At 44.8% G+C, this 25,345-nt stretch overlaps 1 protein-coding gene across 1 annotated transcript in view; it reads left to right on the forward strand.

Moving 5' to 3' along the window:
- The window catches only part of LOC139227240 (coiled-coil domain-containing protein 192-like), a 104,995-nt gene extending 80,308 nt beyond the window's left edge, over nucleotides 1-24,687 (forward strand). The window contains exons 6-7 of the mRNA XM_070858266.1: nucleotides 2,265-2,397; nucleotides 23,976-24,687. Coding sequence (XP_070714367.1) covers nucleotides 2,265-2,397; nucleotides 23,976-24,316 — 474 coding nt within the window. The 3' untranslated portion in view covers nucleotides 24,317-24,687. The remainder of the gene's footprint in view (nucleotides 1-2,264; nucleotides 2,398-23,975) is intronic.
- Nucleotides 24,688-25,345: the final 658 nt, after the last annotated feature.

The raw sequence follows: 25,345 nt of genomic DNA on the forward strand, positions 1-25,345 counted from the left end.
CCTGATGACGTCCCTGCTTTTCCCTCCTGTGCAATGTAAAACCAGGCTGCATTGGTCTCCTGGGGGGTCTCTTCTGCCCATTGGAAGGGTAGAGAACCTCCCTGCATGTTGTGAAACCCCCCCATAAGCATATGGAGGGAGTCGTGAGAGAGGCTGGGTGCAGCCGTGCACCTTTGTGCAGTGTTTATAGCATCTCAGTGCTGTAGAACACTGACAGCACAACTGTCAAAATGAATGTGGCCATGATCCCTTTAAGGAAACTGGCTGATGACATGTCATCAAATGACCCACTTCCTTTTAATTGGCCGGGAACCTCGCTGGGCGGGCTTAACAAACCCCATCAAGATAAAATCACTTGTTGAGAGAGGCTGCAGCCGTGAGTGGGCCGGGACCTCACTCCAGACATCGGCCCCCCCAGATTCACCTCGGTCAGCTATTGACTAATAAATCCAATTGGGAATTCAGAAGGAAGTTCTTTACCCAAAGAGTGGTAACAATATGGAACTCGCTTCCACAAGGAGTAGTTGAGACGACTGGCATAGATGCATTTAAGGGGAAGCTAGATAAGCACAATAGGGAGAAAGGAATAGAAGGATGTGCTGCTAGGATTAGATGAAGAAGGATGGGAGGAGGCTTATGTGGAGTGTAAATGCTGGCGTAGACCAGTTGGGCTAAATGGCTTGTTTCTGTGCTGTAGATTCAATGTAACTTGATGTAACGCGATCCTGACACTCCCGCCTGCCACCATCCTAACTGTGCAGGTGTTATGATGGCACTGAGAAGCTGAATGGTAGTAATTTAGTTTGGGCCTCTTCATTTTGGTGCACCATTGCTGCACGCTGCCGGAATTGCGCCTGATTTGGGGCACGAAAGAATTTAGGCAGTGCGTACTTTATGCAGTGGGAAATTATTTCACAGTGATTCTCTTTTTCTTTGGCGTGATGGTGTTAAGCTTTGAACAATGATTTCCCTTGTGCTTTCTAGTAGATTTGAGTGGCTTAACATTCTTTCTAATATTTGCAAGTATGTTGAAAACTGTAAGGAGAATAAGAATAAAATGCACTTAACAGCTTTCCAGCTGAGTTGGTGGTCATGACTCAGAAATGTGGATTCAACACCCACTGCAGTAGGGTTTAATCAAATCCACCCGGTGAAAAACTGACCCACGATCAGATCGCCGCCCGTTTTACACACCAATCTTACTGTTCATTGACTTCAACGGAAAGTAAGATAGGGCGCCAAGTAAAATGAATGGCAGATCTGATCGATCAAATTCTTACCGGTTGCATTAGCTTAAAATTATCCTCCAGGACTTGAGTGCATAAACTTCCAGGTAGTACTGAGAGAGTACCGTATTGTTGGAGATGCCATTTTTTAGCTAAAATGAGTATAGGAGCAGGGCGATCTTACTGCAGTTGTACAGGGCCTTAGTGAGGCCTCACCTGGAATATTGTGTTCAGTTTTGGTCTCCTAATCTGAGGAAGGACGTTCTTGTTATTGAGGGAGTGCAGCGAAGGTTCACCAGACTAATTCCATGGATGGCTGGACTGTCATATGAGGAGAGACTGGATCAACTGGGCCTTTATTCACCGGAGTTTAGAAGGATGAGAGGGGATCTCGTAGAAGTGTATAAGATTCTGACGGGACTGGACAGGTTAGATGCGGGAAGAATGTTCCCGATATTGGGGAAGTCCAGAACCAGGGGACATAGTCTTAGGATAAGGGGTAGGCCATTTAGGACTGAGATGAGGAGAAACTTCTTCACTCAGAGAGTTGTTAACCTATGGAATTCCCTGCCACAGAGAGTTGTTGGTGCCAGTTCATTGGATATATTCAAGAGGGAGTTAGATATGGCCCTTACGGCTAAGGGGATCAAGGGGTATGGAGAGAAAGCAGGAAAGGGGTACTGAAGGAACGATCAGCCATGATCTTATTGAATGGCAGTGCAGGCTCGAAGGGCCGAATGGCCTACTCCTGCACCTATTTTCTATGTTTCTATGTTTACCTAGGTATTGTCTGCCTGTTCAATTGGACATTAAAAATCTCGGCATCTTGGCGAACACTTTATCAACCAACACCACCAAAAACAGATTAATTCATCATTCATCTCATTGCTATTTGTCGGAACATGTTGTACACAAAATAATTGATGTGTTTGCCTACGGAAAAACTGTCACTTCAAAATAATTAATTGTAGGAAGCTTGGATTGGAGAGTCAGATTATTTACTCTATAATGTGACTTTGAATTTTAATTTTAATCAAGAAACAGAAGCACAAGCGAATTGTGAAGAAGTTACAGATTCAGCTAGCTCAAGTCAAGCAAGATGCTGCAATTGGTGTGATGGAAGCAAAAGAGAGAATTCAGACATTGGAGAAAGAAAATTATTTTGCCAGGGGTCAGTATTTATAAAGCAGCATGGTTGTATATATGTACATTTACAGTTCAATGAAACACATAAAAACAGAGCACTCTGTCCAGTAAGTGGACCTGTAATTCAACCTGATAGTAATTGTATTATTTAACATTCGCTGCTGTCTGGAACATTACAAAAGTACTATTTAACAAGTGCTCTGCTGTTCATAGAGATAATGAACACTCAGATAATTTATGTGCTTAAAGGAAACATTATTGAACGGGGAAATATTTCAAATATAAAACATAAAGACCTAACCTTGCCAGATGTTCGGAATAAAAAAATTGTGAGTATAATTTCCTACCTGGTAGCAGATATTTTAATTTGCTATAATCCTCACTCCCTCAGTAGCCAGGCACACACACACACACAGGATTTCTCCCTCTAGCCACAGAAACCCCAGAAAAACAACATAAATGCCATTTATGCCATTTCCCCAGAGTTTCCACAACTCTTCTGCTGTACAAGTGGGCGAATCCGCACAAAAATTCACTCCCAGAGTTTCTTGCTGCAATTGTGCCTTTTATTGGGTTAGTCATGGAAAGAAAACTGCCATGCTGCTGTTCTTGCAGACTAGGGCCAAAGAAAATCCGGACCTGCGTGTTCACTGCACTGGCCAAGGATGACCTTGTTTAGGGAAGATATAGGTTCCACCCCAAGCAAGGCTCTGTAGAAACTGGTGAAGGAAGCCAGCACCAAACTTAAATTCTGGCCTAATTCTCAGCCATTCTACATGCCTTATGTCAAGAGTCTGCCAGAAAAGCTGCAAATATTTGGCCTCAATGTGGCAACTTTGTAGGAGCCAGAAGATGGCAGCACCGTACTGAGTAGAGTTGAATTCTTAATCGATCTTTCAGCTTTGAAATCTTGAGGTTTATTTTCCTCTGTTAGGGCTCAATTTTCCCCAATGCCGTTTTTTGGCGTATTACAAGAGTTACGCCCGTTTGTTTTGGCCCTGACTACTCCACAAAAATAATTTTTACATTTCCCTATTCTAATTTTTGAAATTGGTGCCACGCAGCCCGTCCTTTAGCTTTGGGGGATGGAGCCTTATGTCTGCGCTGAAAAAATGATGCTCCCCATTCTGCGCATGCACGGGGAAAAAATGAAATTTTTTACGTGACTGCTATGGGCACACATGCCCGGTACACCTCCCGGTCTGCATTGGACCATTTTTAAAGTGCCAGTTGTATGTGAGAACTTTAATTCTCAGTCGAAAAATCGGAGCTGCAATATGCAACACAGCTCAAGGACGAAGAATTTCTCACAGGATGAAGTGGAGGCACTAGTTACTGTAATTCAGACCAGATGGCATGAGCTGGTCACCAGCAGAGGCACATAAATGTTTCCCCAAAAGAAATGAAGAAACTCTGGAACTAACTTGCAGAAGATTACTGTGCAATAGTGACCACCCTGAGGTCTGGAGGCCAGTGCAAAAAGAAGTGGCAGGACCTTGGTCAAGTAGATAGTGTAAGTAATATTTTCATTTATTCACTGGAATTGCAATTGTATATGTGACCATCTGTATGTCCTACCCAGCAGAAAGACACCCTCTCTAAAAAGTGATATTTTTATCTTTGCAGAGGAAGGTGGCACACAACAAAAGAGAAATAACTCAAACAGGAGGAGGCCCAGCAAATCTGCACCCACTGACCTCCTTGGAAGAGAGGGTCGCTGCTTTGATCAGTCCTGCCTGGAGAAAAGCAACCACCACTGCGCAAGCTAGGCCCACACACGAGGGAGAGGGTAAGTCCTGCATATTCCACAATCTGGCTTTGCTAAATGTTAAGTACTGCATGGGCTAACCATGCTTCGGTTCATGGGGATGTCTCTGTCTACTGAGTACTGTTTAACTAAGCAAAGTACAACCTTGCTTCTGCTTTATTTTGGCCCAAAGTGCCTGACTCACAAAATGGCTCCTTTTTATACCAGAGCAGCACCAATGTGCGTGCTGCTCAGTTGCCTCCAACAATGACACCATCTGGTGGCTACAAACAGCATGTACATACATGACACTCACCAAGGTCGACGTCCTAGTATGGACCACACCTTCGTCTGCGCATACGCAATAGGCTTGCTTAGAACGGGAAGTTAGGCATTCACTGAAGACATAGAAACATAGAAACATAGAAAATAGGTGCAGGAGCAGGCCATTCAGCCCTTCTAGCCTGCACCGCCATTCAACGAGTTCATGGCTGAACATGAAACTTCAGTACCCACTTCCTGCTTTCACGCCATACCCCTTGATCCCCCGAGTACTAAGGACTTCATCTAACTCCCTTTTGAATATATTTAGTGAATTGGCCTCAACTACTTCCTGTGGTAGAGAATTCCACAGGTTCACCACTCTCTGGGTGAAGAAGTTTCTCCTTATCTCGGTCCTAAATGGCTTACCCCTTATCCTTAGACTGTGACCCCTGGTTCTGGACTTCCCCAACATTGGGAACATTCTTCCTGCATCCAACCTGTCCAAACCCGTCAGAATTTTAAACGTTTCTATGAGGTCCCCTCTCACTCTTCTGAACTCCAGTGAATACAAGCCCAGTTGATTCAGTCTTTCTTGATAGGTCAGTCCCACCATCCCGGGAATCAGTCTGGTGAATCTTCGCTGCACTCCCTCAACAGCAAGTATGTCCTTCCTCAAGTTAGGAGACCAAAACTGTACACAATACTCCAGGTGTGGCCTCACCAAGGCCCTGTACAACTGTAGCAACACCTCCCTGCCCCTGTACTCAAATCCCCTCGCTATGAAGGCCAACATGCCATTTGCTTTCTTAACCGCCTGCTGTACCTGCATGCCAACCTTCAATGACTGATGTACCATGACACCCAGGTCTCGTTGCACCTTCCCTTTTCCTAATCTGTCACCATTCAGATAATAGTCTGTCTCTCTGTTTTTACCACCAAAGTGGATAACCTCACATTTATCCACATTATACTTCATCTGCCACGCATTTGCCCACTCACCTAACCTATCCAAGTCACTCTGTAGCCTCATAGCATCCTCCTCGCAGCTCACACTGCCACCCAACTTAGTGTCATCCGCAAATTTGGAGATACTACATTTAATCCCTTCGTCTAAATCATTAATGTATAATGTAAACAGCTGGGGCCCCAGCACAGAACCCTGCGGTACCCCACTAGTCACTGCCTGCCATTCCGAAAAGTACCCATTTACTCCTACTCTTTGCTTCCTGTCTGACAACCAGTTCTCCATCCACGTCAGCACACTACCCCCAATCCCATGTGCTTTAACTTTGCACATTAATCTCCTGTGTGGGACCTTGTCGAAAGCCTTCTGAAAGTCCAAATATACCACATCAACTGGTACTCCTTTGTCCACTTTATTGGAAACATCCTCAAAAAATTCCAGAAGATTTGTCAAGCATGATCTCCCTTTTACAAATCCATGCTGACTTGGACCTATCATGTCACCATTTTCCAAATGCGCTGCTATGACATCCTTAATAATTGATTCCATCATTTTACCCACTACTGAGGTCAGGCTGACCGGTCTATAATTCCCTGCTTTCTCTCTCCCTCCTTTTTTAAAAAGTGGGGTTACATTGGCTACCCTCCACTCGATAGGAACTGATCCAGAGTCAATGGAATGTTGGAAAATGACTGTCAATGCATCCGCTATTTCCAAGGCCACCTCCTTAAGTACTCTGGGATGCAGTCCATCAGGCCCTGGGGATTTATCGGCCTTCAATCCCATCAATTTCCCCAACACAATTTCCCGACTAATAAAGATTTCCCTCAGTTCCTCCTCTTTAATAGACCCTCTGACCACTTTTATATCCGGAAGGTTGTTTGTGTCCTCCTTAGTGAATACTGAACCAAAGTACTTGTTCAATTGGTCTGCCATTTCTTTGTTCCCCGTTATGACTTCCCCTGATTCTGACTGCAGGGGACCTACATTTGTCTTTACTAACCTCTTTCTCTTTACATACCTATAGAAACTTTTGCAATCCGCCTTAATGTTCCCTGCAAGCTTCTTCTCGTACTCCATTTTCCCTGCCCTAATCAAACCCTTTGTCCTCCTCTGCTGAGTTCTAAATTTCTCCCAGTCCTCAGGTTCGCTGCTATTTCTGGCCAATTTGTATGCCACTTCCTTGGCTTTAATACTATCCCTGATTTCCCTAGATAGCCACGGTTGAGCCACCCTCCCTTTTTTATTTTTACGCCAGACAGGAATGTACAATTGTTGTAATTCATCCATGCGTTCTCTAAATGTCTGCCATTGCCCATCCACAGTCAACCCCTTAAGTATCATTAGCCAATCTATCTTAGCCAATTCATGCCTCATACCTTCAAAGTTACCCTTCTTTAAGTTCTGGACCATGGTCTCTGAATTAACTGTTTCATTCTCCATCCTAATGCAGAATTCCACCATATTATGGTCACTCTTCCCCAAGGGGCCTCGCACAATGAGATTGCTAATTAATCCTCTCTCATTACACAACACCCAGTCTAAGATGGCCTCCCCCCTAGTTGGTTCCTCGACATATTGGTCTAGAAAACCATCCCTTATGCATTCCAGGAAATCCTCCTCCACCGTATTGCTTCCAGTTTGGCTAGCCCAATCTATGTGCATATTAAAGTCACCCATTATAACTGCTGCACCTTTATTGCATGCACTCCTAATTTCCTGTTTGATGCCCTCCCCAACATCACTACTACTGTTTGGAGGTCTGTACACAACTCCCACTAACGATTTTTGCCCTTTAGTGTTCTGCAGCTCCACCCATATAGATTCCACATCATCCAAGCTAATGTCTTTCCTAACTATTGCATTAATCTCCTCTTTAACCAGCAATGCTACCCCACCTCCTTTTCCTTTTATTCTATCCTTCCTGAATGTTGAATACCCCTGGATGTTGAGTTCCCAGCCCTGATCATCCTGGAGCCACGTCTCCGTAATCCCAATCACATCATATTTGTTAACATCTATTTGCACAATTAATTCATCCACCTTATTGCGGATACTCCTTGCATTAAGACACAAAGCCTTCAGGCTTGTTTTTTTAACACCCTTTGTCCTTTTAGAATTTTGCTGTACAGTGGCCCTTTTTGTTCTTTGCCTTGGGTTTCTCTGCCCTCCACTTTTCCTCATCTCCTTTCTGTCTTTTGCTTTTGCCTCCTTTTTGTCTCCCTCTGTCTCCCTGTATAGGTTCCCATCCCCTTGCAATATTAGTTTAACTCCTCCCCAACAGCACTAGCAAACACTCCCCCTAGGACATTGGTTCCGGACCTGCCCAGGTGCAGACCGTCCGGTTTGTACTGGTCCCACCTCCCCCAGAACCGGTTCCAATGCCCCAAGAATTTGAATCCCTCCCTGCTGCACCACTGCTCAAGCCATGTATTCATCTGCGCTATCCTGCGATTCCTACTCTGACTAGCACGTGGCACTGGTAGCAATCCCGAGATTACTACTTTTGAGGTCCTACTTTTTAATTTAGCTCCTAGCTCCTTAAATTCTTTTCGTAGGACCTCATCCCTTTTTTTACCTATGTCGTTGGTACCAATGTGCACCACGACAACTGGCTGTTCTCCCTCCCATTTCAGAATGTCCTGCACCCGCTCCGAGACATCCTTGACCCTTGCACCAGGGAGGCAACATACCATCCTGGAGTCTCGGTTGCGTCCGCAGAAACGCCTATCTATTCCCCTCACCATCGAATCCCCTATCACTATCGCGCTCCCACTCTTTTTCCTGCCCTCCTTTGCAGCAGAGCCACCTACGGTGCCATGAACTTGGCTGCTGCTGCCCTCCCCTGATGAGTCATCCTCCCCAACAGTACTCAAAGCAGTGTATCTGTTTTGCAGGGGGATGACCATAGGGGACTCCTGCACTATCTTTCTTGCACTGCTCTTCCTGTTGGTCTTCCATTCCCTATCTGGCTGTGGACCCTTCTCCTGCGGTAAGACCAACTCACTACACGTGATACTCACGTCATTCTCAGCATCGTGGATGCTCCAGAGTGAATCCACCTTCAGCTCCAATTCCGCAACGCGGACCGTCAAGAGCTCGAGGCGGATACACTTCCCACACACGTAGTCGTCAGGGACACCGGAAGTGTCCCCGAGTTCCCACATGGTACAGGAGGAGCATATCACATGACTGAGCTCTCCTGCCATGTCTTAACCTTAGATACCCTTAAATTGGTAATAACAATGTTATAGTTCACTTACTGATATAAAAAATAAAAGAAAAGCTACTCACCAAACACCAGCCAATCACTTACCCCATTGGCTGTGACGTCACTTTTTGATTACTTTCTACTTCTATTTTGCTTTCTCTCCCGCTGTAGCTGCACCGGTACGCTTTTGACAGGTCGCTCCCCTCTCACCAACTGCCGCTGGCTCTCGATCTCCCGCTGGGCTTTTGACAGGTCGCTCCCCTCTCACCAACTGCCGCTGGCTCTCGATCTCCCGCTGGGCTTTTGACAGGTCGCTCTCCTCTCACCAACTGCCGCTGGCTCGATCTCCCGCTGGGCTTTTGACAGGTCGCTCCCCTCTCACCAACTGCCGCTGGCTCTCGATCTCCCGCTGGGCTTTTGACAGGTCGCTCCCCTCTCACCAACTGCCGCTGGCTCTCGATCTCCCGCTGGGCTTTTGACAGGTCGCTCCCCTCTCACCAACTGCCGCTGGCTCTCGATCTCCCGCTGGGCTTTTGACAGGTCGCTCCCCTCTCACCAACTGCTGCTGGCTCTCGATCTCCCGCTGGGCTTTTGACAGGTAGCTCCCCTCTCACCAACTGCCGCTGGCTCTCGATCTCCCGCTGGGCTTTTGACAGGTCGCTCCCCTCTCACCAACTGCCGCTGGCTCTCGATCTCCCGCTGGGCTTTTGACAGGTCGCTCCCCTCTCACCAACTGCCGCTGGCTCGATCTCCCGCTGGGCTTTTGGGGCAACGAAGTCTAACTCAATTCTTTAATTTTATATTTTTTTCAAAATACCACCCTACCACCGACCGAAAGTCTCCTCACCGGACTCAAAGGTCGGTCGGCAGAATTGCTCCCTCGCCCGGACACAGGGGTTCGGCATCCAACACCCCCCCATCCCCCTGGCTTCTTTTGAAGCTGCTATATGTCTAAGCGTTCTCATCTCTTGAGTTCGGCTTCCACATCCCCCGCCCCCCCGGCCCCGCCCCCCCCACCCACCCAAGCTTATTTTGAAACTAAGCCTCGAGCCCCTGTGTCTGGATGAGGGAGCGATTCTGCCGGCCGACCCTTGAGCCGGTGAGGAGACGTTCAGTGGTGGCGTGGTACTTTGAAAAAAATCAAAAATTAAAGAACTGCTTTAGACTTCCATTTTCTCCCTTTAGACTTTGAAAAAATTAAGGTTCATAATGCATATTCTTTGTTTTCTTGACTCCCTCCAAAACTTCACCTAAAAACAATGGCATCTTTCTGTGCTGATTTTTTAATGTGCGCTGGTTTTTCTGCCCAGAAGGTTTTTTGGGAGTGGTCACAGACACTGTCCGAGTAAATCTTTTCCGCACCCCCTCTAAGGCCTTCACATCCTTCCTAAAGTGGCAACAAGAGCAGGTCAGAGGCTGGGCATTCTCACCTCCTGACTCCCCAAAGCCTTTCCACCATCTACAAGGCATAAGTCAAATTGTGATAGAATACTCTCTACTTGCCTGGATGAGTGCCGTTCCAGCAACACTCAAGACGCTCGTCACCATCCAGGACAAAGCAGCCCACTTGATTGGAACCCCATCCACCATCTTAAACATTCACTCCCTGCACCACCGGTGCTCCGTGGCTGCAGTGTGTACCATCTATAAGATGCACTGTAGTAATTTTTAATATTTTTGCGGCACTGCTTCTGCTATATTGATGTTGATGACAGAACAGATTAGGCGGTGGTTCATCCAGCAGTTGTCAGCTCCTGTCATGGCGCAGCTGATATGCACATCTTTGCGATCCCTGACTCAAACGATGACGTAGTCGAGCAGGTGCCAGTGTTTGGAGCGAGGGTGTTGCCACGATGCCTTGTACTTGTCCCTCTGGTGAAACAAGGTGTTAGTGATGACAAGGTCATGTTCTAGGCATTTTGTCAGAATCAGGGTACCGCTGGAGTTGGTTTTCCCTACCCCCTCTCTGCCGCTCACGCCTCCCCACAGGTCTGTGTCTTTACCGACTCTGGCATTGAAGTTGCCGAGGAGGATCAGTTTGTCATCCATAGGGATGCGGGATAGGGACTGTTCGAGGCTGGAGTAAAATCCCTCTTTGGCCTCATCTGTTGTGTCGAGTGTGGGGCACACGCACTGATAACTGTGGCGAACTGATTCCAGGATAGGGTGAGTCGAAGCGTCATGAGGCGTTCGCTAATCCCGCAGGGGGAGTCTCTGAGGCGGTCGAGCAGCTCGTTCTTGATGGTGAAAGGTTTGCCTTTCCAGAAGAAGCTGTAACCTCCACCTTGTTCCTTGAGCTGGCCTTCCCCTGCCCGCCGGGTCTCGCTTAGGGTGGCGATGTCGACATGACTGTAGTAACTTGGCAAGGCTATTTCAGCAACACTTCCCAAACCCGCAAAGTCTACTACCTAAAAGGACAAGGGCAGCACCATCACCTGTAAGTTCCCCTCCAAGTTACACACCATTCTGACTTGGAAATATATCGCCGTTTCTTCATCATCACTGGGTCAAAATCCTGGAACTCCCTCCCTAACAGCACTGCGGGAGTACCTTCACCACAAGTACTGCAGTGGTTCAAGAAGGCAGCTCACCACCACCTTCTCAAGGGCAATTAGGAATGGGCAGTAAATACTGGGCTTGCCAGCGACACCTGCATCCCAGGAACAAATTTTTTAAAAATAGCTGTGGCAGTGAGTTGCAGGTCTTGTAAGAGGTAACAGAACTATGTGCCAGCCTTCCTAGAGAGACCTCCTTATGCATTGCTCCTCAGGTAAGTACCTTCTTGCATCTGGACCTCCTGTAGTTGCAAGCTCCAGCTCCAGCTTTATTTGCTCCTTCCTCCTGTTGCTGCTGCTCCTCTTCCTCTAGCCAGAGTGGAATTGTCAGAAGGATTCCCACGTTGCCAGATTTCACCAGGTTGTACAGCCACTACAAGTGCTTTAAAATCATCTAAGCAGCCAAAATCTGCAAAACATTACTAGCATTTGGACATCTCCAAAACCATTGCAACGTTTAAAGTTACAGCAAGTGAGTATCCCTTTAAATGGCACTATAATGGCTGCTTGCTGACCTTTAGCGGCCATGGCTTGTGGGCAGGTGGAGGAAGTACCAGTGGCAGCACTGATTGGCACTGGGGACATCGGACAACATTGGTTGACACCTGTTTGAACATTTTAGTAGGGCCCTACCTGTTTCTGGTTGTGGCGCTGGCTGGCTAAATCGAGGTCAGGCCAAAAATTGGAATGGGCAGACTTCCAGCAGTAAGTCAACATTTATTTTCCTGATTTTCATCTCACTACCACCTCAATTACTGGTAGCGAGATGGAAATCAGCCCCACAAATTTGAATAGAATACAGTTAGTTAAGCATTCTGATTTTAGAATTCAATTCCACATTTGTTCCCAAAAAAACAAATTCTAAAATTAGAATTGAGCCCAATAAAACACGGAAACATCAACATGAGCATTATGGCAGTTCAGGTGCAACACACACAGCTGCTTTCCCTGTTTGGCACGTAGAGCACATCATGTTTTCTCCATACTAATGGGTAGGTGAAGGTGTATTTAAAGTGCTCTTTCATCCACCTGTATTATATACAGATGGCTGAATGAAGTTCCATGGGGTGTAGATATTGAGGATGCAGATAATGCTCTATGTTAACTCTTTTTAGCATTATACTTTTTAAAGATAGTTGTAAAGGGCTCAATTTTCCCCAGTATTTGCTCTGATGTTTTTGGATGTTCTGGCCTAACTTAAAAATCCACAGTTTCCCCAATCAATTTGCACCAGCGTAACTCACTTAGTTACGTTTTATTAGGTTGTTTTTTTTTCTCTCAAAAGGGGACATTACTAGCCACCTGCGCCAGTTCTGGCTATTTAGGCAACTTTGACCAGCTAATAGTACTCCATTTCTACTTAGGCCAGCATATGTGGCCACTCGAGAAAACCCTTGTGGAGAGTTAAAAAAATTGGCACAGGTAGGTAAATCGGAGGCCTTTCGGCCTGGGATAGGGGCGGGAAGTGGAGAGGACCTGGACCTGAACCAACCAAGCCTTAGGGAACAGATTTGCAAAACCATCCTTCCTTCCCACAATTAAAATAAGAAGAAATTAAAAATTAAAGTCCTACCTTCAGCATCAAACTCCAATTCACCTTTCTGCACTCAGCCCGAGAAGGCAGCGGGCTGGTGCAGGAGGCCACTCGGCCTGGGCTAGGGGTGGGAGAACGCACCGGGAGGCCACTTGGCCTGGGCTAGGGACGGGAGGGAGCAATTCAACGGAGAGGCTGGTTTGGGAGAAGAGGAACTCTGTGATCTGCTGCCTGTGTGTGGTGATCACACCTTCCCTGCACACTCAGCTCCAGTATCAGGACATGCAACACTAGACTGATCAGAATTAAAAGCAACTCCGATTAAGAATCTTCAGAATAAAATACTTACTGTTAGTTGCTTTTGAAGTCAGGTTTGTTTGCACGTCTGCAGCAGTGTCGTGCCCAGCACCGAGAGACTGCCCTCAGCTCAGAGGCAGGCTGGATAAGACTCGGGTGTATGGTGAGGTTTGTTCAGTGCAGCCCTGGTCAGTATGACCGTCCTGGCTTATCGCACTGCAAACAGAGGCCCGTGGAACCAGCCCTGAAGACCGCACTTCATGCGAGGGCTCCTCATATCTGCAGCACGGAAGGCACGCAGACTCGGAGCATTACTGCGCACGCGTGGCCATCATTTTTTTCCACCGTGCATGCACAGACTTCCCGGCACATTATCCAGCGCAGAATGCAGGCTCCACCTCCCCCCCCGCCCCCCCCCCCCCGAGGCGACTGGCCATGCTGCACGGCTGCAGAGAAGAGGCCAGACAGCGGCGAAAGTTGGAAAAATTTTTTCTGGAGCATCTCCTGACGTACTGAAGCGGTGCAACTCGGGTAAGCGTGCTAAAAAACGGGCTGGGCCAAAATTGAGCCCAAACATTTATGAAGGATTTGAATTAATTCCTTCCAAAGTTGCTCTGTCCATTAAACCCAAAATTTGATTGCAAATATTTTGTTGTATTTTGATCTGAAAACGCACATATTTGTGCGCAATGGATTTCATGTGATTTTTTTTAAACCTGAATTTAGCGGACAAAATATAAAGGATACCGATCGTATGCTCCCAGTGGGGAACTGCGCTTAAAGGGAACATGGTTCGCAGATAGAGCCACAACACTGTTGCGTTGATTTTCCGACTCGTCTCTTTGAGTACAGCTCCCCACTGGGAGCATGAGATTGGTGAATTTACCGGTACAGCCCAAAATTAGAAGCCTAATTAAATTGCAGCAAATCCTCAACAAAACTTAGAGTATGAAACAAGCTAAGAAAAGTTTTTTTTTAATTACCAACAGTAGAAAAAGCATGAAATGAATTTTTTAAAAATCACCAATTTCAACAGCAACCAGATTTCCGCGTAAACACTCACAGCAAAAATACTCATTAACACATTAAAGCAGCAGGTTGTGTTCACATGCTCTTTGAATATCAAGAGCTGTGTTAGATTGAGCTATATTTGATTGAACCTTCCAGAAACAACAGTGTATTTCACAGAGCATCCATTGTGATCAGGAATCAGTGACAAGATGTCATCTGGAGAGAGTTTGTAGCCACAGCACTTCCGTTTGGTCTGCACCTGTCCAATGCTTGTTCATGCAAGGACTAAGTGCACTTAGCACTATTTAAGGCCAGTGGACGCAATGCCTCGCAGTGTCTGAACCAGTTCCACAGCTTTATGCATGACTGCGCTGGTAAATGCATCCCGTGATTATCTGTCTCTGTATATGATGTTTTGTGGTCTGTGGATGCTTTCTTTGTTTATAATTTAAAACCAGTACTGGCTTTGGTCATGCAAACCGCTACTATAAATGGCACTCTGCCAGGTCGTGAATTCCGATTTGATTACAGGGCTTTTTCTGTCACAATGTTTTGCAACAACAGCTATATGAATGAAGCCAGAGATTATTTTATTTTAAATTCAAGATAACTAAGGACAATAAAAACAATTTAAACAATGTTGAAGTAATACTCTAAGTTAAGGCTTTATCTTGAGTAATCCTTATAATCTACCTCCCCCGAATTGTTGTTCCTTAAATTCTGAATTTATTTCCATTTTCTTTGGGTTTTTAACAAATGTACATTTGCATGTTATGAAGCTGGTACATTCATACAGCTGTAGATTCATATACATAATTTATGAAGTATTGTACACATAGGTGGAGTGAGCCTTTGACTTACTGGTAGCATTTCTGCCACTGAGTCAGAAGGTGCAGAGTTCGAAACCCATTACAGATAGTGCCAGTGAGTGCAGACTAGCACTGAACCTGGGTCGACATCTAGCGGGATACAGGTGGCTGGTGGGTGTTAGCGGCTCCCCTCATCGTATGGGTAGTAGGAGTCCATAAAACACTTCTGCCATATAGGACTAACCACCCTATCGGTTGTATAAAAGTGGTTGCAGCTATGGAAGGAATGTTCACGTTGCAGACTGTTAATCAGCCTGTGTATCCTTCCACTACTTCACACTATTATCCAAGGGAAGGGTGTGAAGATATGAAAACAACTTGCATATAGGTGTACACTCACGTATGTTTTCTGAAGACATTGTAGGTCTCCAGTCGTCCTGGTTAACCCTTGCCACTAGATAAAGGCCTAGCTCTGTCAAGCCCGTGTGGTGGCTGATGTGCAACGGTCACCACATGTTAAAAAAAAGTCCACGCACAGGCATCTTCTACTCCCTCAACTGGAGAAGTTCAGGACTGGAACATCGGGTCCTTCATTGAAACATCCATGAACTCAACCCTTTTGGTGTGGAAGCAAGTCATCCTCATTCGAGGGACCACCTATGATGATGATGAAGACATTGAATGATTAAGATACATCCACAAAGACATTTTGTAAGATCATTGTATATTTAGATGTGTTATCACATACGTCTTATGAAAGTTCGCATTTCCATGCATAGTTTATGGAGTCACTGGGGGAGAAATTAGTCTTCATGGTGTATGTTTTCCAGGCAGAAAATAGGGGCAAAAAGGACCAATTTTGGGTCAAAACAAGACCATGCCCCAAGAATGCCTGGTGTATGCCTTACCTCATATTGGGTTGGGTGACATTCAAGCACCCAGGTGCTGTAAGTACATATTTTAAAACATTTCTTTATGTGGAGCAGTCCTCCTCCAAGCCGCACAGCACTCCTCGGGGCTGCTACAGGCACATTAACGCCCATTTCTGTTCTTCTCCCTACCACGACCTACTTAACGGCTGCTACCACTGAGGGAGCCAGCTGAAATTTGTTCTTTCAAACGCCTCTGAGCATTTGCAGCTTGCTGGTAATATACTAATGAGGCCTGAGGCCCAATTTTGGGTGAAACTCGGGCCATCTATTTCAATCATAACCCACTGCACATCCTGACAGTTAGAATTTTACTTTGCATAATAAGGGATGATTGAGTGCCTTGACACTTTGTGATATTATTTTGAGATGGGCTGTACTGAGGTAAGTGGGGGGTTGTTATGTTGTGCTTGGGATGGTTGTTTTGTGTTTATACGAGTTGTATGTATACTTTTCTCTCAGGGCCTTTGGCCCTCTGTACTGAGGAGCTGCCAGGTCGTTCCAATTTTACTTGTTCTCCTGTGGAAATGTTGTGTCTGGTCACGTTGTAGTGTCCGTGTGCACATCATGCTCTGAGTATCTCTTCTTCAGTACTGTGTATGTCATAGATTCTAGTGCCCCTGCCCCATACTCTCCGCCGTTCATTCCTTATCCCCTGGGAATCTTGTTTGTCTTCCTTGGGGTGAGTCCCTTATTGACTACCGGACAGTAGGAAGTGACTGGCCAACACTCAGCCTCTCCTTTTATGCCTTGGTTGAAAAAAACCTGCATCACAGTGTGATCTTTGAACTGGATGTTACTATGCACTAACACTTCTCACTGATTTCAGTTTTCGTAGAGGTGGGGAGATGTTGGCAGCAGAATAGTTGAGAGGTATCTTGGCCTAATGAAATGGCATAAAAATGGCAGTTCCAAATTGGAAAACAGCTATCAGCAGATAAAACTTTGAATTAAATTATTCAAGAAAAATAAAGAATGTAAATAATAAATAATTTAATCTGCTTCTTTATATGCATCTCTAGATAGATAGTGTAGGTGTGTCAGCCTTGGCTCAGTGCAGCACTTATGCCTCTGAGTCAAATGGTCACAGGTTCAAGCTGCACTCCAGGGGTTGAATACATCATCTAGCCAGCCACTGCAGAGCAGTCCTTTGGGACTGCTCTGCAGTGGCTGGCTAGATGTTAAAGAGAGGCCATATCTGCTCCTTCAGGTGGATGTAAAATATCCCACCATACCATTAAAAGAAAAGCAGGGAAATTCTCCTGGTCCTAGCCAACATTTACCCTTCAACTAATATCACTAAAACAGATTATCTGGTTATTTATCTCATTACTATTTGTGGGACCTTGCTGTGTGCATATTGGGCGCCATAATTACCTGTGTAACAATAGTGATTACAAAAGTATTTCCTCATTATTACATTGAGGTTGTGAAAGGCGCTATATAAAAATGCAGGTTCTTTCTTTTTAAAACTTCTACAAAACACAATTGGACACAAATGTAAGATAAATGTCTAACAGATAATACAAATACAGCATCAACTTCAAATCCAGTCACATCAACAAGAAATTAAACTGAGCAATGATACTCCTTTTGGGGAAAAAAATCTGAAAAATAGCTATTCTTAAAAGATGACTTGAATAGGAATGCTCTGTATATCTGAACTTTTACACATAATTGTTCTGATTTTCTATACCACTTCCTTATAATTAGAGTCTTGTATCATTGCCAAGAATTGATTTTACCTCACTCTCATGAAATGCTTGACTCAGTCACGCCTGTTGTATTTTGCTGCAATGGGAACAATTTTAGTTATTTTGTTTCCCTCCATATTTAATTTGCAGTTTAACTTTGATTTGCGGACACTTGACGTAATGTGGTGCTGGGGACAGAGCAGCTGAAACATTGCATCAGGAAATTGTGAGGCAGGATGTGTGGGTAATAATACCCATGAAACATCTTAATCTCAGTGCCTGAACTACAAGCTCTCTCAATGGCTTAGTGGATAAATGCACTATCCAATGAGCCATATCGACAGTTTCTGAGTTGGCTGATCACAAGCAGCGTATTAAAATTGGCCTCAGTGGCCCAGGTTATCGAGAGATCATCATCATCATAGGCAGTCCCTCGGGGTCGAGGATGACTTGCTTCCACACTAAAAATGAGTACTCAGCTGACTGATGAACTCATTTTAAATGTTGGAAGATGCCTGTGCGTGAATTCTTTTAACATGGGGTGACCGTTGCACACCAGCCACCACACGGGCTTGACGGAGCAAGGTCTTGGTCCAGTGGCAAGGGGATCCAAGAAGACTAGAGACCAGGCTCCGCTGCATGTGCCAATACATACACGCAAACTCAAACATACTCATACTGTCCTCCTTCCTTCCTTGGAGGTCGGGACCGGTGAGGTCTGGAGATCGGAAGCGGAGAGGAGAGGCCGGACGAGGCACGGAAGAGCGGAGAGGTCGGAGTCCAGAGGAGGAGCAGCATGGACAAGACCAAGGGAAGGTGCAGCACGGGCCAATAGCGAGGCTATGAGGTCATGAGGCTCACATTGCGTACTATGAATTCCACACCCTCATCGCTTCCAAACTCCATTCCTCGCCGCTTCCGACCTCCGTTCCACACCAATTCCGACCTCTGCTCCATGCTGTTTCTGACCTCCGCTACTCGCCACTTCCAACCACTAAAGCAGCAACACCAGAGTGACTGTTTAGGCTAACAGCTACAAGAATCCTGATATATCTGTGTCCTTGTTAAACATGTCTCTGCCTACCGAACCCAATTTAATATAAAAAAGCTCCTAATCAATTTGGGACCACAACAGAATATGGCTCACAATTTGGCATGAATTGGCATTAAACTATTTTCCACATGCATTGCATTGGCGCACAAATTGCTGCTCTATTGAGAATGGGGTTAAGGATATGTTAGGGAAGATTACAAAGGGCTAACGCAGACAATGGATTCCCAAACATACTCCTTAACAATGATATTCCCCATTCTGTGCAGATTCTTCAAAAAAAAGGGAATATTGCTTCAAGTACAAATATTCACTCTAATATTAAATAATTCATACTGAATATTTTGCACTGTGCAAGATAGTGATGATACCTTTCCACTATCTGGAATCCAGAGCCTAGAAGTTTGAAAGATCCACTCTACTGGTTGAAGTGAGGTAAGACAAGACTTCTGCCCGCTCGCCCACAAATCCCAGGGAGGGGCCATTTAGATCATTGGTGGCCAGCCCATGGGGACAATAGGATTTCAGTCTGGCACCTCGGCACTTCAGTGGAGGGGTTAAGTGTGGTCTGACCTGTCTCCCAATATTTCACGCAGGCCTATTCATTGCTCCTGTGCTGCTCACCAAATGACAATCAACTGCTCTTAGATCAGTTGCAGTTGAGATACGTATAGCCCTTGTAGGTCCATGTGTGCCTCCTGGTCGTATGCTGGGAAACCAAGCATCTCACCAGTTCCACTTTCAAAAGTAACATCAGGGTGAAGAGGGGTGGGGGGGAATGAATTTCTCAATGAAGCCAGGAAAAAGCAAAATCCAGCAGAAACACTTTCCACCCCAAATTCCTCCAGGACACTGGGAACGTCAGCCATTATGACTAAGAAAGCCTTCTGGTTATGGGTGAGATGGGCTGCCCATGGGGAAAGCTGAAGGAATCTGGAGACAAAGCTATGGCCAGATGGGAGAAAAGGTGAATGGCTGATGAGGGTTGGAGAAAGAATGAATAGGGAAGATGGACGTAGCAAAGTGTGGAGTCTTATGTGGAGAGTCTTCAAGAATTTTAAGGGAAAAGGGGGAACAGCAGAAGGCAGAGAAGGGAAACAAGGATTACGAAGGGGAAGATGAAAGGGGGGTCAAGAAAGAGAACAGGAAGTAAAACTGAAGAGGTGGTAGGGAAGGGGAACAACGGGAGGGGAAGCACAAGGAGAGGAATGTGATGGGAAACAGGAATAGGATACGTAGCAGAAGCAGGAGTGAAGAGGAGGTGAAAACAAGGAGGAGAGCAGGGGCAGGTAAAGGAGAGAAGTGCTGACAGAAACACAAGGATGAGTAGAAAACAGGACACCTTCAGAGGATATGCTGCAGTAGTACTACAGTGATCCCCAAGAGTAAGGTAACAGAGTATGTGGTCATAGCTGCATCACTACCAGGAGGTGATCAAGCAAAGAGTAAAAGTATTTATAGAGTCATAGAAACTTACAGCACAGAAGGAGGCCATTTGCCCATCATGCATGTGCTGGCACTTTGAAAGGGCAGTCATGTTTCGCCCCACATTCCCACCTTTTGTTCATATCCCTGTAAGTTCCTCATCTTCAAGTACCTGTCCAACTCCCTTTTAAAATTATTTATGGAATCAGTTTCCAACACCTTTTCAGGTAGAGCGTTCCAGATCCCCACAACTCTCTGAATGAAAAATGTTCTCCTCCTCTCCCCTCTAGATATTTTTCCAATGATTTTAAACGTAGGATCTCTGGTTATTGATCTGCTCACCAGAGGGAATAATTTTTCTCTATCTACTCTATCAAAATCTTTCATCATCTTGAAAACCTCTATTAGGTCATCTCTTAATCTTCTGTGTTCCATGGAGAACTTTCCAACCTCTCCTCATAATTGAGTTCCTTCATCCCTGGTAAAATCCTGGTAAACTTCCTCTGTGACTTTTCTAAGGCCTTTACATCTTTCCTTAAGTGTGCTGCCCAGAATTATCCACACTACTCCAACTGAGGTCAAACCAGTGATTTATAAAGTTCCAGCATGATCTCTTTGCTTTTATATTCTATTCCTCTATATATAAACCCAAGTAACCCACCAGCTGGGCTTCCCACAGCTGTATGCTACCCAGTATCACCTGTTGGCAAGTATGCATGTTGTGGATATTGGATCAGCATCAGCTGTGGTGCATTGCATCAACTGTGATGCCTCCCACAATCAAATAACCTATAAATGCTTGCTGTCTAGACCCAAACATAAAGAATTACCACTTGTTGGTGTTACTGGCATATTGCCAGCCTCCATGGAACTGTACCCCAGCATAAACCAGTGCTTTCTAAAGTGTAGGGGAGAAAAGGGGGAAGCAGAAAAAAAATATTGACCCACAAATCTGTTGTCATTCAAGTGGACTCCTGCCGTTAGTTGGGTGGAAGTCTGGCAGAACAGCTGCAAACTTGACCAGACTCGGATAAGCTGGGTCCCAGCCTTAAGTCACATTTTTGTGAATGACCTGATGGGGATGGGGATGGCGATGGGGACAGGGGCTCCCTATATTGGGAGTTCCCGCTCTCTGCTCCTCCGTAGAGATCTATATCATCACAGATACATCTGGTATCACTAGGTGTACCTGGCCGTAACCGGTGGAATTGATGCCAACCTGTTAGTTCATTCCAAGGTCAACCGCTCCAGAAGACAGGCTATCTTAGATCTGGTCCTGTGTAACGAGACAGGATTAATAAACAATCTCCTATAAAAGGATCCCCTCGGAAAGAGTGATCATAGCATGGTTGAATTTCAAATTCAGATGGCAGGCGAGAAAGTTGCATCTCAAACCAGCGTACTAAGCTTAAATAAAGGAGACTACAAAGGTATGAGGGCAGAGTTGGGTAAAGTGGACTGGGAAAATAGATTAAAGTGTAGTACAGTTGCTGAACTGTGGTGTACATTTAAGGAGATATTTCACAACTCTCAAGAAAAATACATTTCAGTGAGGAGGAAAGGGAGTAAAAGAAAAGATCGCCATCCATGGCTAACCAAAAACATAAAGGACGGTATTCAATTAAAAACAAGGGCATGCAAAATGGCCAAAACTAGTGGGAGGACAGAAGATTGGGAAGCTTTTAAAAGCCAGCAAAGAATGACTAAAAAAAATGATTAAGAAAAGGTAGATAGACTAGCATAAAATATAAAAACAGATAGCAAGTGTTTCCATAGGTATATAAAAAGGAAAAGAGTGGCTAAAGTAAATGTTGGTCCCTTAGAGGACGAAACCAGGGAATTAGTAATGGGGAACATGGAGATGGCAGAAACTGAACAAATATTTTGTATCAGTCTTTATGGTAGAGGACATAGAAACATAGAAAATAGGTGCAGGAGTAGGCCATTCAGCCCTTCTAGCCTGCACCGCCATTCAATGAGTTCATGGCTGAACATGCAACTTCAGTACCCCCTTCCTGCTATTCTCAACACAAACAATATCCCAACAGTGGATAGTTAAGGGGCTATAGGAGGGGAGGAACTTAACACAATCACAATCACTAAGGAGGTGGTACTCAGTAAGATGATGGAACTAAAGGAGGATAAATCCCCTGGACCTGATGACTTGCATCCTAGGGTCTTAAGAGAAGTAGCAGCAGCGATAATAATTGGTTGTAATTTACCAACATTCCCTGGATTCTGGGGAGGTCCCAGCAGATTGGAAAACTGCAAAAGTAACACCCCCATTTAAAAAAGGAGGCAGACAAAAAGCAGGAACCTATAGACCAGTTAGCCTAACATCTGTGGTAGGGAAAATGTTGGAGTCCATTATTAAAGAAGCAGCAGCAGGACATTTGGAAAAACATAATTCAGTCAGGAAGAGTCAGCATGGCTTTATGAAGGGGAAGTCATGTTTGACAAATTTGCTGGACTACTTTGAGGATGTAACAAACAGGGTGGATAAAGGGGAACCAGTGGATGTGGTGTATTTGGACTTCCAGAAGGCATTTGACAAGGTGCCACATAAAAGGTTACTGCACAAGATAAAAGTTCACGGGGTTGGGGGTAATTTATTAGCATGGATAGAGGATTGGCTAACTAACAGAAAACAGAGTCGGGATAAATGGTTCATTCTCTGGTTGGCAATCAGTAACTAGTGGAATGCCGCAGGGATCAGTGCAGGAACTCCAATTATTTACAATCTATGTTAATGACTTGGAAGAAAGGGCCAAGTGTAACGTAGCCAAGTTTGCTGATGATATAAAGATGGGAGGAAAAACAATGTGTGAGGAAGACACAAAAAATCTGCAAAAGGACACAGACAGGCTAAGTGAGTGGGCAAAAATTTGGCAGATGGAGTATAATTATGGAAAGTGTGAGCTTATGCACCTTGGCAGAAAAAAAATCAAAGAGCAAGTTATTATTTAAATGGAGAAAAATTGTGGAGTGCTGCAGTACAACGGGACCTGGGGGTACTTGTGCATGAAACACAAAAGGTTAGTATGCAGGGACAGCAAGTGATCAGGAAGGCCAATGGAATCTTGGCCTTTATTGCAAAAGGGATGGAGTATAACAGCAGGGAAATCTTGCTACAGTTATACAGGGTATTGGTGAGGCCACATCTGGAATACTGCGTACAGTTTTGGTTTCCATATTTCAGAGAAGCTTCACTAGGTTGATTCCGGAGATGAGGGGGTTGACTTATGAGGAAAGGTTGACTAGGTTGGGCCTCTACTCATTGGAATTCAGAAGAATGAGAGGTGATCTTATCGAAACGTATAAGATTATGAGGGGGCTTGACAAGATGGATGCAGAGAGGATGTTTCCACGGATAGCGGAAACTAGAACTAGGGGGCATAATCTTCGAATAAGGGGCCACCCATTTAAAACTGAGATGAGGAGAAATTTCTTCTCTGAGAGGATTGTGGATCTGTGGAATTCGCTGCCTCAGAGCGCTGTGGAAGCTGGGTCATTGAATAAATTTAAGACAGAGATAGACAGTTTCTTAATCGATAAGGGGTTATGGGGAGCGGGCAGGGAAGTGGACCTGAGACCATGATCAGATCAGCCATGATCGTATTAAATGGCGGAGCAGGCTCGAGGAGCTGTGTGGCCTACTCCTGCTCCTATTTCTTATGTTCTTATGTTCTTAACTGGACCACGAAAGAGGAATTTTTAACTTAAATTTTTAAAGCAGCATCATGATGCAATCTGTCACAACTCCCCTCTCTCCCAAGGCCAATCACCTTTCACCTGCTTTTCAAGGGTCTTTGGCTAGGGGCTCCACACATGCATCCCTATAACACCAAAGACTCACGTTTGGCGGCCAGGCCCCCGACTCTACAAACTCGAGAAGTCAGCGGTATCGTTCCACAGTGGGTGCGACCCTTAAACTTTCCGGGGTCCTGAAGTGTAACTCTATAATAGTGACTGAGGACATGTAAGGGGTCATTTATAAAATCACACTACCAGTGGACCAGCATCCTTATCAACAGCACAGAATCAGAAGATTTTCTGTATTGAAAATGTCACCAATCAGATTACTATGTTTATTACCTTTCATAATTTTACAGAACAAAGATCCAACCATACGCATTTCAAAGAAGATTTCAGCAGCGATGACATTGAACCTCGTGAGTTTAGTGTTGGAGATAAAAGTCGAATACGTCTTGTCCTTGAGCTGTCTACTCAATTGTCACAGCAGCAAGAAAAAATATTCCTTCTAAAAAAGACTTTGGAAGAGAAAGAAGTGCGGCTGACTGGACTTGAAACACAACTGTTCGCTCAACCAGATGGTGGAGCCTCAGCGCACGGGTTACTGCAGCCTAATTTGCCAGCACCACTCAACAATAACACCTGCACAACAGAATGTGATCAAAAGTTAGGAGCACTGCCCTTTCCTCAGATACCTTGACCTCAGATAGGTCTCATAATGGCAAAAAAGACCAAAGCTAATCCTGTCTTGAGATGCAAAGAAGTTACGGACACTAATTCAAAACCGTGTCACAGTGAGATCAATTGAGCAATTGTGCTGCTTTTTTCATGCCCATTGAGAACAGAATATCTAGGGCAGCAGAGGAGAATGGTGCTTTGAAAAATGTAAATAATATGAACTAAAACAGATTTCTACTTCAAAGTTATGAAGGCATCCAGCATAAATCAGAGAACTGATGTTCCCATTAGCCTTCTATGCAACAGCTGTGGCACAACTACATTTCAGCCTGAGAGTCATGCATACTCCATTTTAGAGCTACATTATAGTGGAACTGTGGCAAAAATATTCTGGAGCTGGTTATTGTCTGCATTTGAGTATATATTTGCATAATTTTATAATGTAAAATAATTCATGTACATTTTCTTTTGATTTAAATTACCATTAAAAGTGGATGTTTATAGTCGAGTCTAAATAAATCTAAATTCACACAGCACAATTAGGAAAATGGAATTGAACGTGGTGGAGGAGTTTTAATTAAATTATATTGCGTTGATTCTGTCTCAAGGTACTGATTACTGTCCAGTATATTAAAGTTTGTTTTTCTGAATTCTTACTTTCACCCTTGTTGAACACATCGTACAGAACCTTTGTATCTCGTCATTGAGCCTCTGTTTGCTTCATTATATGTCCCAGCAGTTACAGTAAAACACTCCTGAGTAGACTGGCAGCTGCACTGATTGAGCATGTGTTAGTGTGCTTCTGTGTAACTGGACTGCATCTGTTACTTTCAACACATTCCCTGCAACGGACTGCTGGTGCTTAAATCTCTCCACCTCTCTACCGCGCTTTCCTTTAAGATGCTCCTTAAAACGTACTTCTTTGAAAAAGCTTTTGGTCACCTGTCCCAATATCTCCTTATGTGGCTCGATGTCAAATTTTGTTTGATAATGCTCCTGTGAAGCACTTTGGGATGTTTTACTAGGCTAAAGGCTCTATATAAATGCAAGT

The sequence above is a fragment of the Pristiophorus japonicus genome, chromosome 1 (assembly GCF_044704955.1).
Source record: "Pristiophorus japonicus isolate sPriJap1 chromosome 1, sPriJap1.hap1, whole genome shotgun sequence".
In the NCBI taxonomy this organism is placed as follows: Eukaryota; Metazoa; Chordata; class Chondrichthyes; family Pristiophoridae; genus Pristiophorus; species Pristiophorus japonicus.